The sequence below is a fragment of the Cyprinodon variegatus genome, unplaced genomic scaffold (genome assembly GCF_000732505.1).
Source record: "Cyprinodon variegatus isolate N-32 unplaced genomic scaffold, C_variegatus-1.0 Scaffold105, whole genome shotgun sequence".
Classification (NCBI taxonomy): domain Eukaryota; kingdom Metazoa; phylum Chordata; class Actinopteri; order Cyprinodontiformes; family Cyprinodontidae; genus Cyprinodon; species Cyprinodon variegatus.
The window spans coordinates 1,215,252-1,227,033 of record NW_015150558.1 but is presented as its reverse complement, the minus strand read 5'-3'; the positions used below and the strand labels follow the sequence as shown (position 1 = coordinate 1,227,033).

The 11,782-nt window shown below is 40.8% G+C and overlaps 2 protein-coding genes across 2 annotated transcripts in view; both read right to left on the bottom strand.

Annotated features, from left to right (window-relative positions):
* The window catches only part of rnf10 (ring finger protein 10), an 11,636-nt gene extending 8,787 nt beyond the window's left edge, over positions 1 to 2,849 (bottom strand). Inside the window, exon 1 of the mRNA XM_015374586.1 lies at positions 2,296 to 2,849. Coding sequence (XP_015230072.1) covers positions 2,296 to 2,389 — 94 coding nt within the window. The 5' untranslated portion in view covers positions 2,390 to 2,849. The remainder of the gene's footprint in view (positions 1 to 2,295) is intronic.
* A 1,524-nt stretch (positions 2,850 to 4,373) lies between these two features.
* On the bottom strand, positions 4,374 to 11,229 carry LOC107084657 (serine/threonine-protein phosphatase 2A catalytic subunit beta isoform). Its single transcript, XM_015374583.1, has 8 exons — positions 10,851 to 11,229; positions 7,589 to 7,627; positions 6,258 to 6,428; positions 5,968 to 6,141; positions 5,798 to 5,887; positions 5,556 to 5,717; positions 5,354 to 5,472; positions 4,374 to 5,115 (listed from the first exon to the last, which is right to left on the bottom strand). Exons 1-8 carry the CDS (start codon positions 10,950 to 10,952, stop codon positions 5,043 to 5,045), a joined length of 930 nt encoding a protein of 309 aa, XP_015230069.1. The 5' UTR covers positions 10,953 to 11,229; the 3' UTR covers positions 4,374 to 5,042.
* Positions 11,230 to 11,782: the final 553 nt, after the last annotated feature.

Sequence of the window (11,782 nt, the reverse complement as noted above, 5' to 3'; positions counted from 1 at the left end):
TTTAAAATATCGGCATATCGGATATCGGCCAAAATCCCAATATGGTGCATCCCTGGTTTATCTATTTAGAGAAATGGCCCAAACACAGTCACACGGTGTTTCATCCACACGCCTTTCAAATGGGGCTTTAAAATTTCTATATCAAGTTAAAGAATTATTTTTCTTACATCTACTTTTTGTTTTATAGCTGTGTAAACAAATAACATGAGATTTAATTAATTAATTCCACCTAACATGTGTGACTCTGTGAGATTAATGCAACAGCAGGTATACATTTTTAGCCCCGCCTCCTAATGGCTGCCATCATTGGAAACTGGAGGCTCAGGCCTCAGGTGATGTAACCGACATGCGTTGCATAAGCTGCTCTGTTATTCTTATTTTCTGTCCAGTTTGGTCTCCAATAATGTAAATCTGCATATTTTCTGACCATATTCCCCTTTGTTAGTGGAAAAATCCATTTTTGCACTATTGGCATTGTGGCAAAATCCCATTTCCTCCTAGCTCACCCCCCACAAAAAAACCTTTGTGGAACAAACATGCTTCAGTCCAAAAAATGCTTGACTTATAGTGAAGATGTGGATCTATAAAGTCTGAGGTTCATCCAGAGTTTCTAATGGGCTTTCATGGTGTTTATTTTGGATAAGAAATTTGCCAAGGCTAAATATTTGTATTTTTTTATTTGTTTAATCGCCTATAAATCCGACATGGTGACATTTAAAATAGTGATTCCACCTGAAAAATATTCTTCAATGCCTTTCTGTCATACAAATACAAACAATTTTATTTCCATTCTATAATTTGGAAGCTGTACTTCCTTTAGTTCACAGATGTAATTTCAGGCGGAATTTGGTCCTAAGATCCTCTTGGCTGCTAAAGCCGTTAAATACGGAAGATAATTAGAAAAATAAACAAAAGTTAACTAATTTTTACATTTTATTTCAGTTTAATATGGGATCTGACTTTTAGCACTTTTGGCTCATCTGTATTATTCTTCTCCATTTACACATTAATTTTATTGTAATGGATTTGAACATGTTATATTAAAGGATTTATATACTTCATACCGACTATGTAATGGGATGTGGTTTCCTGTGAACCCAGGAAGCATTTTTTTTAGCTTTATTAAATCTTTTTTGTACTACAAGAAATAAGTACAGTTTCCAAAGATTAATTGCTTGAAAAAAAAATAGTAATAATAGATATAAAATAACAGAATAAAGGTAAAAAAATGATTGAGTAAAGAAAAAGTAAAGATAGACTTAGAAGCATTTAAGGGAATTAAATAAATATTTTGAATTTAGAGGTTAGAGATAAAGTTTTAGCAGCCTTTTTGTTATTGGAAGAGGATAATGTAGAGAAATAAGTTGTTGCTTCCTTTAAGAAAAAAAAAAAATAAAATACATGAGGGTTTATATAAAATTTGGCCACCAGAAGCAAAAGATTACATAAAAAGAATTGGTCAGAAAGTTATTCTCTATATTCTGTGATTCCAAATAAAACATCCTTAAAATAAAGTTAAAATTTGTTGTAAATATTGTCCAGAATGAAGCTACAAACAGCTTGCCATAGTGCCTGGTTTACTCACAGGACAAGAACAGGTGAAAGACTCAAAGTAACTGTTACAGATATTACAGGTGGCATCAATGTCCTTTTTATGTTTAATCAAAAATGACTTTACTGGGTAACAGCGGTAAATAATCTAAAAGGAAACCTCTTTAACCTTGTTGACTAGTAAACATTTATTAGGTAGAGACCATGTTTTGTTCAGACTGAAATTACATAAGGAACTGAGATGCAGTTATCTTTGAATAAATTTTAATAAAGGTTCTGTTTTTTGTTTAACGTTATTCCTTAGTAATTAACGGTATCTTTTATTGGGATATTGCAGAGATGGGACAGTTCACATTTCTTAACAGTCAAATCCACATTTGTTCACAGTTAAGCAAAGACCAGAAGCATCAGAAAGTAATTTTATCAATTCAAGTGCTAAAAACCTTCAGAAGAGTCTTTAAGAAAATTGTTGAATCAATTAGCTGATGAAAACTATTTTATCCAGAACTGATATTCCACCCAATTGATTATTTATTATGTGACTAACCAATGATTAGTGGATAAGAGAAATAAATGAGGGGAAACCCAGGAAGCCTGTCAGCTGCAGTGTCTGAAAGTGACGTCATTCCGCCCTGATAAACAGGCGGCCTCCTGCTGTTAGGCCCCAACAGGCCGCGGGACGTTCAGCTACAAACATCCCACAGCTTCACCCAGCAGAGGCGGGCTGGCAGAGTGTGTCTGTACCTGCTTTGGGTTTAGATTCTCCCGGCGGCGGGCCTGTGGAGCTGGAACGGGGCGGAGCCTTGGTGTTGGTGCTGCTGTTGGGGTTTTTCTCCATGTTTGTCTCCGTGCAGTGAGCGCTGATCAGGCCGAGCGTCTGGCAGAGAGCCGCCGAGCTCTCTGGCACAAAACGGGGAAACGGAGGACAACAACGGGTTGCAGTAAGTGCGGGTCAGGCGGCGAAGGCCCTGATTCATTGCTGTCAAACGCGGAGACTCCATCACGGCGACATCTTCACAACAAAACAAACCAGAGAAAAATACAGAGACACGGTTATGGCGTCTCAGATAGGAAAGCCTGGCGAAGGAGAGGAGGAAAGCTCGCAAAACGGGGCCAAAACCCCCTTAAATGTCGGGGTTTTGCACGCTAAGGAAAACAGTGCGCCTTTAACAAGGCGCTAAATGTTTCCCGGAAACTGGAAAAAGACCCAATGTGGCAAATTTTGCCTAAAAATGAGGTCCGTAATAATCAACATGCACTAATGGCGACGGGTCGCCAGATAGGAGAAACCAGAGGACCCGGATGTTTGTTATAGCGCTGCCAGTCAAAGTCTCGCGAGACTTCCTAATTCCAACAGCTTCGACCTAAATTTACGAGGGCGCCATGTTGAGAAGGGAAACAGGCTTATGGGGCAGATAACCGATTTTTTTCCCCCCTAGACCTACTTATACAGACGCTTTGTAGTTCTCATACTACTGCCTGTTATGTTCACTATAAATAAAGTTTAGTTATCCGTTTCTGAATAAAAAAATATCCCACAGGACAGATACTTTATCTTCAGAATGCTGGTGAAGATTCTCAGTCATCCAGGTCATAGTCATGCCATAAAGGTTAAAAACCAATCCTCTGGACTTTGTTTCCAAGTTTGAAGACGTTTCTCTTCCCATCCAGGAAGCTTTTTCAATTCAAAATGTCAGAAATAGAGTTGAGTTCCAGGCTTTATAGAGTAACCTAACAAAGCCTTGTTTTGGCTATAGGAAAGGGGAGTCGTTGAAGTCTTTGTTAGCCTACAATACCAGATACTGGTCTGTGCCTCTGAATAGGGGAGTCTTTGTCCCTGCATTGCAATTAGGATTATAATATTGAGGAGTGTCCAGCCCCTATTTTTAAGGTTGTTTTTTCTCTCTAGACAAAAGGCTTGTTTCACACACCCAAATGAAAAGAGAACGCTCTCTGGTTCCATTTGCATGTTTTCTAAGCCAAAACAAGGCTTTGTTTTGGTCCACTCTATAAAACCTGGAACTTAATGCCATTTCTGACATTTTGCATTGAAAAAGCTCGAACTTGAAAATAAATTTCAGGTTTTTTTTTTACTTCAAATTTTCTCCTGTTGCAGACTTGTGCATCACCTCTATTCAGTAAAATAGTTCCTTTTATATCAGTGAGTTATACTCCTCCGTATGATATGTAATTTTAAAGCTGATAGCGGCCAATACTGACAGCCTACCATTAATAAGGTGCATTGCTTGTTTTTTTCCTTTGATTAAAATTGTCCATACTGTACAATCCTTATTCTGCTTGTGGGAATCTCCAAATTGCTCGAATATTTCTCCACCAAGGAACCATTTCTAATCTATACCCTTTATGGCCACAGACAATGTTTTACTGGTGAAGAAGAGCATCACACTGAAAACACAGAGTAGCAATGACTTTAGTTGACCAGCTCATACTGGAAGGAACCATGTTTTTATAGAGGCCACATGTGTTCAATAAAGATTCATACAATGGTACTACCTGAAAGTAAACAGCAGGGGGCAGTGGTGGTGGTCAGTAAAGATGGATGTAAGGAACAGATTTGTACCACTGATCTTTATTTATTCACTGGATTGCTGATGGCCCCCAAAATTAAGGCCTCTCTACATGGGTTGTACATGCGCCACCCAAGCACACCCCATATTTATGCACCTTTAACAGGCCTCTTTCAGTGAGGAAACAGTCCTGTTAAATGCAGAGTGCCTTCACTCCCTATACCCAAGTAAACAGACTTTATCAGGAATATTAATCTGCTTTCTTTAAATAAAAGACAGAAAAGGAAGCGCTCCCAGTAGTTTGTCAATAGGACATTTTATTTAATACGTCTGTTGTCTTACAGTAATATAGTTGCTGAGATGACCGCCGGCTGCAGCCTGAACAGCTAAAACTGACAGCTGGACTACTTGAAGCAAACTTTTTTTGTTCCTATATCTTTTTAACCTTAAACTGATGTTGCGACAGAAAAAAAAAGAAGCACATTTGCAATCAGAAGTGTCGAGATGTCAGGTCAGGTTATAGAGGTGTAAAAAAGAAGAAGAGAAAAAGATCAGAAAAGCTGTTGAAACATGTTGTAAAAGGATCTGAATATGGCACATTTGGTCCACGTCGGTCATTTTATTATCTTCTCATGTTTTTCTCAGACGAATAAGAAACAAAAAAGGAAAAAAAAAAAAGGAAACAGATCATAGTTTTACGTGTTTTTTTTTTCTTCCTCAGAAGCACAGCATTAATGACAGCATATCGACAACACGACTGCAGAGAGGGGTCGCTTCTCTTGTTCAGAAAAAATTTGGGATTTATCAGCCAATCGGTTCTCTCCCTGGAACAGAAACATCATCATCAGAAATATTAATAACTTCTTTTCATCCAAAATGAGGAGGAGGGGGTGAGAAAGGTGTGTTTGGGAGGAGGAAGGGGGGGGTCTTCGTTGGTGGATGATAATCCACAATGATGAAGATTCACAGGAAGTAGTCAGGGGTGCGTCTGGTGACATGAGGCTCGCCACGGCGGGGGGCAGGGTCAAACTGCAGGCTGTGGAGGGAAAAACAAACAAATATTATTTATCAAACAAGTTTTACTTTGAAAGATAAGTTTTAGACGACCTATGCAGCTATTAAGCTATTGCAAAGATAAATGTTATTTTGTTTTAATAAAAACACAAAATAAAAGTTGATAAAATAAATGAAACAAACATATCAGAACTTCTCTAAAAAGGTGAGAAAATATTTAACTTTCTGCACCAACAGCTGGATCGGGTTCTTTCACTTACAAAGAGTATTTCAGGGTGTCGTCCAGTTCCATGATGGCTGCCTGGTTGCCACAGCGGTAGCAGTAGTTGGGAGCACTGAAGATGGTCACCACGTTCTTGTCGTGGCCCCAGTTGTAGCCCTGAGGAGCAGAGAGACGGCGGCGCGGTTAGAGCCGATCAGGCGCACCGGGTTTCTGCCGCCTGGATAAAGCGGGACGTTTACCTCCATGACCAGCTGATGGGCGCGGGACACCAGCGTGAGGCCGTTGGCGTGGTTGAAGGTTTCGGAGATGTCCTGTCCGAAGGTGTAGCCGGCACCTCGGGGTGAGATGCCCCATCCGCCGCGATCGTCAGGGTCGGACCACAGCAGGTCACACATGGGGCCCTGGTGGAGGCAAACAGAGAGTGGTTTCTACAGAGCCGGGGGGGGGGTTCTGGTTGTGGGCAGGCGGGGTCGGGTTCTACCTCATGTGGAACTTCTTGTAGGCGGTCCAGAGCGCGTATGTGATCCAGAGTGTCTATGGAGGGAGACAGGCCTCCGTGGAGACAGAAGATCTGGAAGCAGACAAACATTTCAGCCTCGGACAGGTTCACCGTTTGATCTGAGGCAGCGCCCCCTGCTGGGCGGTCCTTACCTGTCCGTCCACCAGCGCGGTGAGTGGCAGGTAGTCGAACAGGTCTGTGAAGTACTTCCACACGTTGGCGTTGCCGTATTTCCTCAGGCACTCGTCGTAGAAGCCGTAGACCTGTGTGATCTGCCGCGACTCGTGGTTCCCCCGCAGGATGGTGATTCGCTCCGGGAAGCGGACCTGCAGGAGGAGGAGGAGCATCCGTCAGCCGGTCCAACAGAACCAGAACAGGTTAGCTCTGATGAAAGCTTCTGCTACTTCCTCTGGTCGCCGCTGACCTCCCAGGTTCGGGTTACCTTTAATGTGACCAGGAGAGTGACCGTCTCCACGGAGTAGTAGCCTCTGTCCACGTAGTCTCCCATGAACAGGTAGTTTGTGTCGGGAGACTTCCCTCCGATCTTGAACAGCTCCATGAGGTCGTGGAACTGACCGTGGACATCGCCGCACACCGTCACCGGGCATCGGACCTGAGGGCGAAGGAAGGTAGCGTTAACCAGACACCGGCCTGAGTTACTTCCTTTCCTAAAGTTAAACCAACGTAGTAACCAACAGATATATTGGATCAATAGTGTTTTATAGAGAACGGCTGGTTCTGGTCGGTTTGGGTAAAACCTAAATGGACCAGTTTACGTTCCTCCTGCATCTGAACTGATTTAGCTTCATCCTGCAGAACAGAACCAGTTTGGGTTCCGTCTCCCTTCATCCCCACTGGTTCCACCAACCAGGAAGAACCGATTCTTTTTATAAACCATTTGAAGCCCAGAAAGCAAAGCAGAAAAGGTTCTGGAAACACCAGGAAGCAACGGGTTTGTGCAGAACCACCAGAACCCCATGAGATCAGAATGCAGCTGCTTCAGATCAGTCGAACCCGCTGCATCTGAACAGAACCAGTAACTTGGTCAGTTCTGTTTAGGACCGGTCCGACGGTATCCTCTGGTTCCGTACAGAAAACCAAAAACCAGATCCAGAACATCCTGGTTTAGACCCTGTGATGTCCAGACCTTCCAGAACATTTTAACGGACCCATCCGGATCGCTGCTCACAGGACCGACAGGATAAAACATCAGACATCCTGACTGTGTTCTAGATAAAAAGGATTCAGAGCAGAAAAATGTTATGTTTTAAGAACCACCAGGACCATCGTTAATAGAAAAAAGTTCTGTCACAGGGAGGACGACCATCATCCAGAAAAGCTAACAGAAGAAACAACCAGACCGCTGTATCCATGGCAACAGGAAATTAAGCGGAAGGAAGAAATGCAGGTCATCCTCAGTAGAACTGAACCAGAACTGATCCAAGGACCCAGAGACATGGACTTCAGGCACGGTCAGAACTGCCAGCACCTTGTGCAACAACTGGACCGTTTTTCAGGTCTAAATCCTCTGTACTTTCAGTGAAAGTTACATTTTAGTGGGGAACTATGGACCCGCCCACAATCCGTTAGAAGAACCAGAACCTATGGTGGTGGGTCATATAAAACCCAGCAGAACCATCTAGAAAGCCTAGCCAACGCGTTTCCAGCTGCAGAGGCCTCCAGCGGTTCTTCTGTGATGGAGTCCACCATGTCTGATGACCCAAATGTTTGGAACCAGCAGCAGAATAAGTAATTGATCTGATCGGGACTCACCTCCTGAACGTTGGACTCCTTGGTCAGGATCTCCTTCGCCTGAAAGAAACAGATAAAAAGTGAAACAAACTGATCAGAAACCAGCGACCCGCCTGCAGATCTAGTTTTTCATCTCCTCAGAACTTTAAACGGGTTTTTCTTCCACTGAAACTTGCTTAATGGATTCGGTGCAGAAATAAACGGTTCCTTCTGGGTCCAAATATCCTCCTTTTAGTAGAAGTTTAATCCAGACATGAAGAAAAGCAGCCGTTGTTCTGTCAGATGAGCATACCCCATCAGACCAGCATAGTCAATACACATTAGGAAGACGTCAGATTTGTGTTTATCCTTTAGTTTTGTACAAATTTTTTTTTTTTTTTTTTCAAAAAAATTTTTTTTTTTTTTTTTTTTTTTTTTTTTTTTTTTTTTTTTTTTTTTTTTTTTTTTTTTTTTTTTTAAATTCAAGGTGAGATGTGCTTTAAAAAAAAAAAAAACCTAAGTAATTAAATAGTTTTTTGTACATAACCAAAGGGATAAAGGGGTATTGACTATAGGTCTGCTGGTCTGACAGAACAGCGGCCTGCAGAACCATCTAGACTCCCTCCCTGGTGGTCATCCAGCGTTAGCGCTAGCTAAACTCAGCCCCACAGACTGAGTCATTGTTGTCAGCAGAGTTCAACTAACGCTCAGCTGAAGCTTTCTGGTTCCGTCACATGAATGAAAGAGGAAAACACTTCTTTTAATAAACCAACTAATACCCAATAATGAAATAGTGTTCAATAATAATTTTTTTTTCTAGACTTTAGGAGAAAATATTCTGATCTGGTTTTATAATCTGAGACTTTATTATAATAATAAATCACTGTCCTTTATGACAATAAACAACAGGATCAAAAGGTCAGTTTCCCCATTTTATCGTCATAATAAAGCTGAATCAAGTGACCGCAAACAAGCTAACTGGAAACCACAGCTGGTATCCATGGCAACGAGCAGCAAAGAGCTAGAGCCGCTGTTTTTTTCACACTGATGCGGCTCCAGGTTAGCTGCTGCGTCCTGCTTTAGGTGCTGACCATCAGGACGGGCCGTTTACACCTGGGCCCGTCGGTCTGCTCAGCGCAGATCTGAGCCAGAATAAGGAAGGAGATGGGAGGTGGGGGGGCTGCTGTCAGGAGAGAGACATAAAATTTTTCCACTAAACCAAGCCCTGCGTTTGCCTTCCACATATCTACCGGTACATGTGCCGCAATCGGTCTCCGCCAGTCACGTGACTTTTGTTGCTAAGACGCCATTTTAGGTGTAAAAGGTGTAGTGTAAACAACCGCAGCATAGCTAAACGAAGGACTAAAGGCCTGTTTACATAGCAGCCTGTCCAAGATAAGTCATTACAGTTAACATAAGCCTGAAAACAGGGGCGGATTTAGGAAAATCGGTCTCCGCCAGTCACGTGACATTTGTTGCTAAGACGCCATTTTAGGCGTAAAAGGCATAGTGTACCGCGCCCGAGGTAAACAATTGACGTCACTTGGCGGAGACCGATAGAGTGGTGTTTTTATCCCCACATATGATAGGGACAAGAATTTACACCATTCAGTAAAAAAATCTATTAAAAAATAAAACATTAAAACTTCATTTTGTCTCCGAGCTTCTGATCTTCATATCTTTATATATTGATTTAGCTGCTGGGGAAACAAAACAAAACATGAGAAAATATAAATAAGCAGAAAATAATACCGTTTTGATACCCTTTAACATGCTTTTGTAGATGTTAACATTCATATCACACAATCTGAGTTATTGTCCACAATTTTTCATTTTTTCAGTTTTAACCCTTTCTAGGACTCTCAGAAATACTTTGAACACCTAAATTTCAAGCCAATGGTGTTATTGGAATCCAGGATAAGACCTGATTACCTTTGTAACTTTCAAAAAATATGGATAATTTGATGGTAAACTTTAATGCCAATGTAATAAGAAACACCAACTTGCCTGAATATATTAAGAAAAATATGAAAAGTGCTTCTATAAAAAATAAAAAAATAAAAAAATCAGTGAAAGAAACACATTTTGTTTGGTCCAACATAACCTTAGAGCTGCTGATACTGGCACTTACATTTTTTAGATTATAAACTTAAATATAATTGTTAGCTAAGCTTATAAACTTTTCAATTAGCTTTTTACCTTTTTTTCTTAACTTAATATTTTTCATCTTAAATTCTAGTAGGTAATATGTCATTGAAGGGCTAATCTAATTGGTGTGTAGATGTGCAGCCATGTAGCAGCATCTAAATGGCTGGATATAGATCTTGTGCTTCTAGACCTCACTGAGGGAAGGGGGTGAGTGGGGGGGTATGCTCTTGATCAAAAACACTAACTTTCCCTGTAAAGGGTTAATGCCATCCTTATTCCATTCCAGGGAAACTCTAATCCTTGAGTTTCTCTTCTTGCTCCACATAAAAACTAAAGCTCATAATAGTGCAGTTTTCATCAGGTGACGTATCTCATCATAAACTAGTTAAAAACAGATCAGTTACGTCACATTGGTGTACAGGTGGGAATCTGTTGATCATTTCAATATGCATTTTTCAATATTACATTGCCCACAAATCTGATTAACAATTAGAAATTAATCTGGGTGTTTTATTTCCATGATCTAATGTGTTTTTAGCAGCCATCCGGCCTGCTGCTCCTCCAACACCGCAGCAGATCGGTTCTTCCTACCCTCCATCCATCCAGATCATCCCTTCATTCAGAGCTTTCCTCCGGGGATGACTCAGAACCGAACGGATCTCAGCATTTAGATTGCAGCAAACCTGCGGTGCCGTCTAAAGGCTGGGAGGCCGGACAGGTTTATGCAATAAAACCCCTGATCGATCGAGAGGGTGCGGCGCGAAGGCAACCTAATCCATCAGTTAGAAACATGACAGGGAGCAAATAGACATGGACTTAATACACACCGCATTAGCTGTTAGGGAAATAAAAATGTACCAGGGCAAAATTAATAAACGTTAATGTGGGCTGCGTCTATTTAATGAGCTAACAGGGTGCGTATTTTCGGCCCGTCGCTATAAAAAAAATATAGAAACATCCAAAGTAAAATCCACCTAGCTAAAGACGGGCGGCTCTGTTCCAAACAGTGTTTGATATTAAACCCAAAGGCATCGAGTTCCGCGAATTTAGTCTAAAACTGGCCTAACAGCAATCCTCAAACGTTACTGCTCATCCAGGAATTAGACGGAGCCACTCGGGGCCTACTATGAAATGGAGGTCAGACGGGTGTACCTACCTTCTCACAGAGCGTCCTGACTTGGTTCTCTGTCAGCTGTTTACACTCGTTGAGTTGTTCGATCCATTGGTCTAATTCTTTAGTAAAACTTTTATCCTCCATGACGGCAGCTGCGGTTAAAATCCGAACCGATCTGCGTTTCAGCCCCTGGCTTCGGCTCCGTGTATTGTTATACTAAACCCAGTCCCGCCAAACAGCGTATAAATTTAACAACTACACCTGGAAATATGGACACCTTCAGATCACTCCTGTCATTATAAAACAGGTATCTTAACTTCCCGACATTAAAATCTTTTTTTCTGGGATCAAAAACTATCGAAAGTCTCCGCTGCGGCAGAACGGAGCGGCGTCGCAGAGGCTAAAAGGAGCTAGCTGCAACAACATCCGGGTACTTAAGCATCGCGCAGACTCTGCTCAGCAGTGACGCCCAGTGGGATATACCACGAACTGCAAGGAAACACTAGATGGCGCCAGAGAGCAGCAGATTATTCAATGCTGCGCAAAAGACTTCAGTTTTTATTTTTTATCATAAAAGACTTCATCTTTTATTTTACTTATTTATCTTTAATTATAAAAGAATTAATTTTTTATTTTTTTATTTTTTTATTTATCATAAGACTTCATTTTTTATTTTACTTTTTTCTATCCTGGAAGACTTCATCTTTTATTTTATTTTTTTTATTCTTTCTATCATAAAAGAGTTCATATTTTATTGTATTTTTTGTTATGTATTTTCTTATCAGAAAAGACTATACATTTTATTTTTTTCTATTTATCTTTTCTATCATAAGACTTCGTTTTTTATTTGTTTTTATCAAATAAGACTTCATATTCTATTTTATTTTTCATTAATTTTTTTTATCATTAAAGACTTATAAACTAATAATTTCTTTATTTTATCACAAAAGACTTCATCATTTATTTTATTTTTT

Coding starts and splice junctions, on each gene's coding strand:
- LOC107084657 (XM_015374583.1), bottom strand. CDS start 10,952: ATGGAGGATAAAAGTTTTACTAAAGAATTAGACCAATGGATCGAACAA. Junction 5,888..5,967: donor CCGCGCTGGTGGACGGACAG/GTAAGGACCGCC, acceptor GTCTGCTTCCAG/ATCTTCTGTCTCCACGGAGG. Junction 5,116..5,353: donor GACACCCTGAAATACTCTTT/GTAAGTGAAAGA, acceptor TTCCCTCCACAG/CCTGCAGTTTGACCCTGCCC.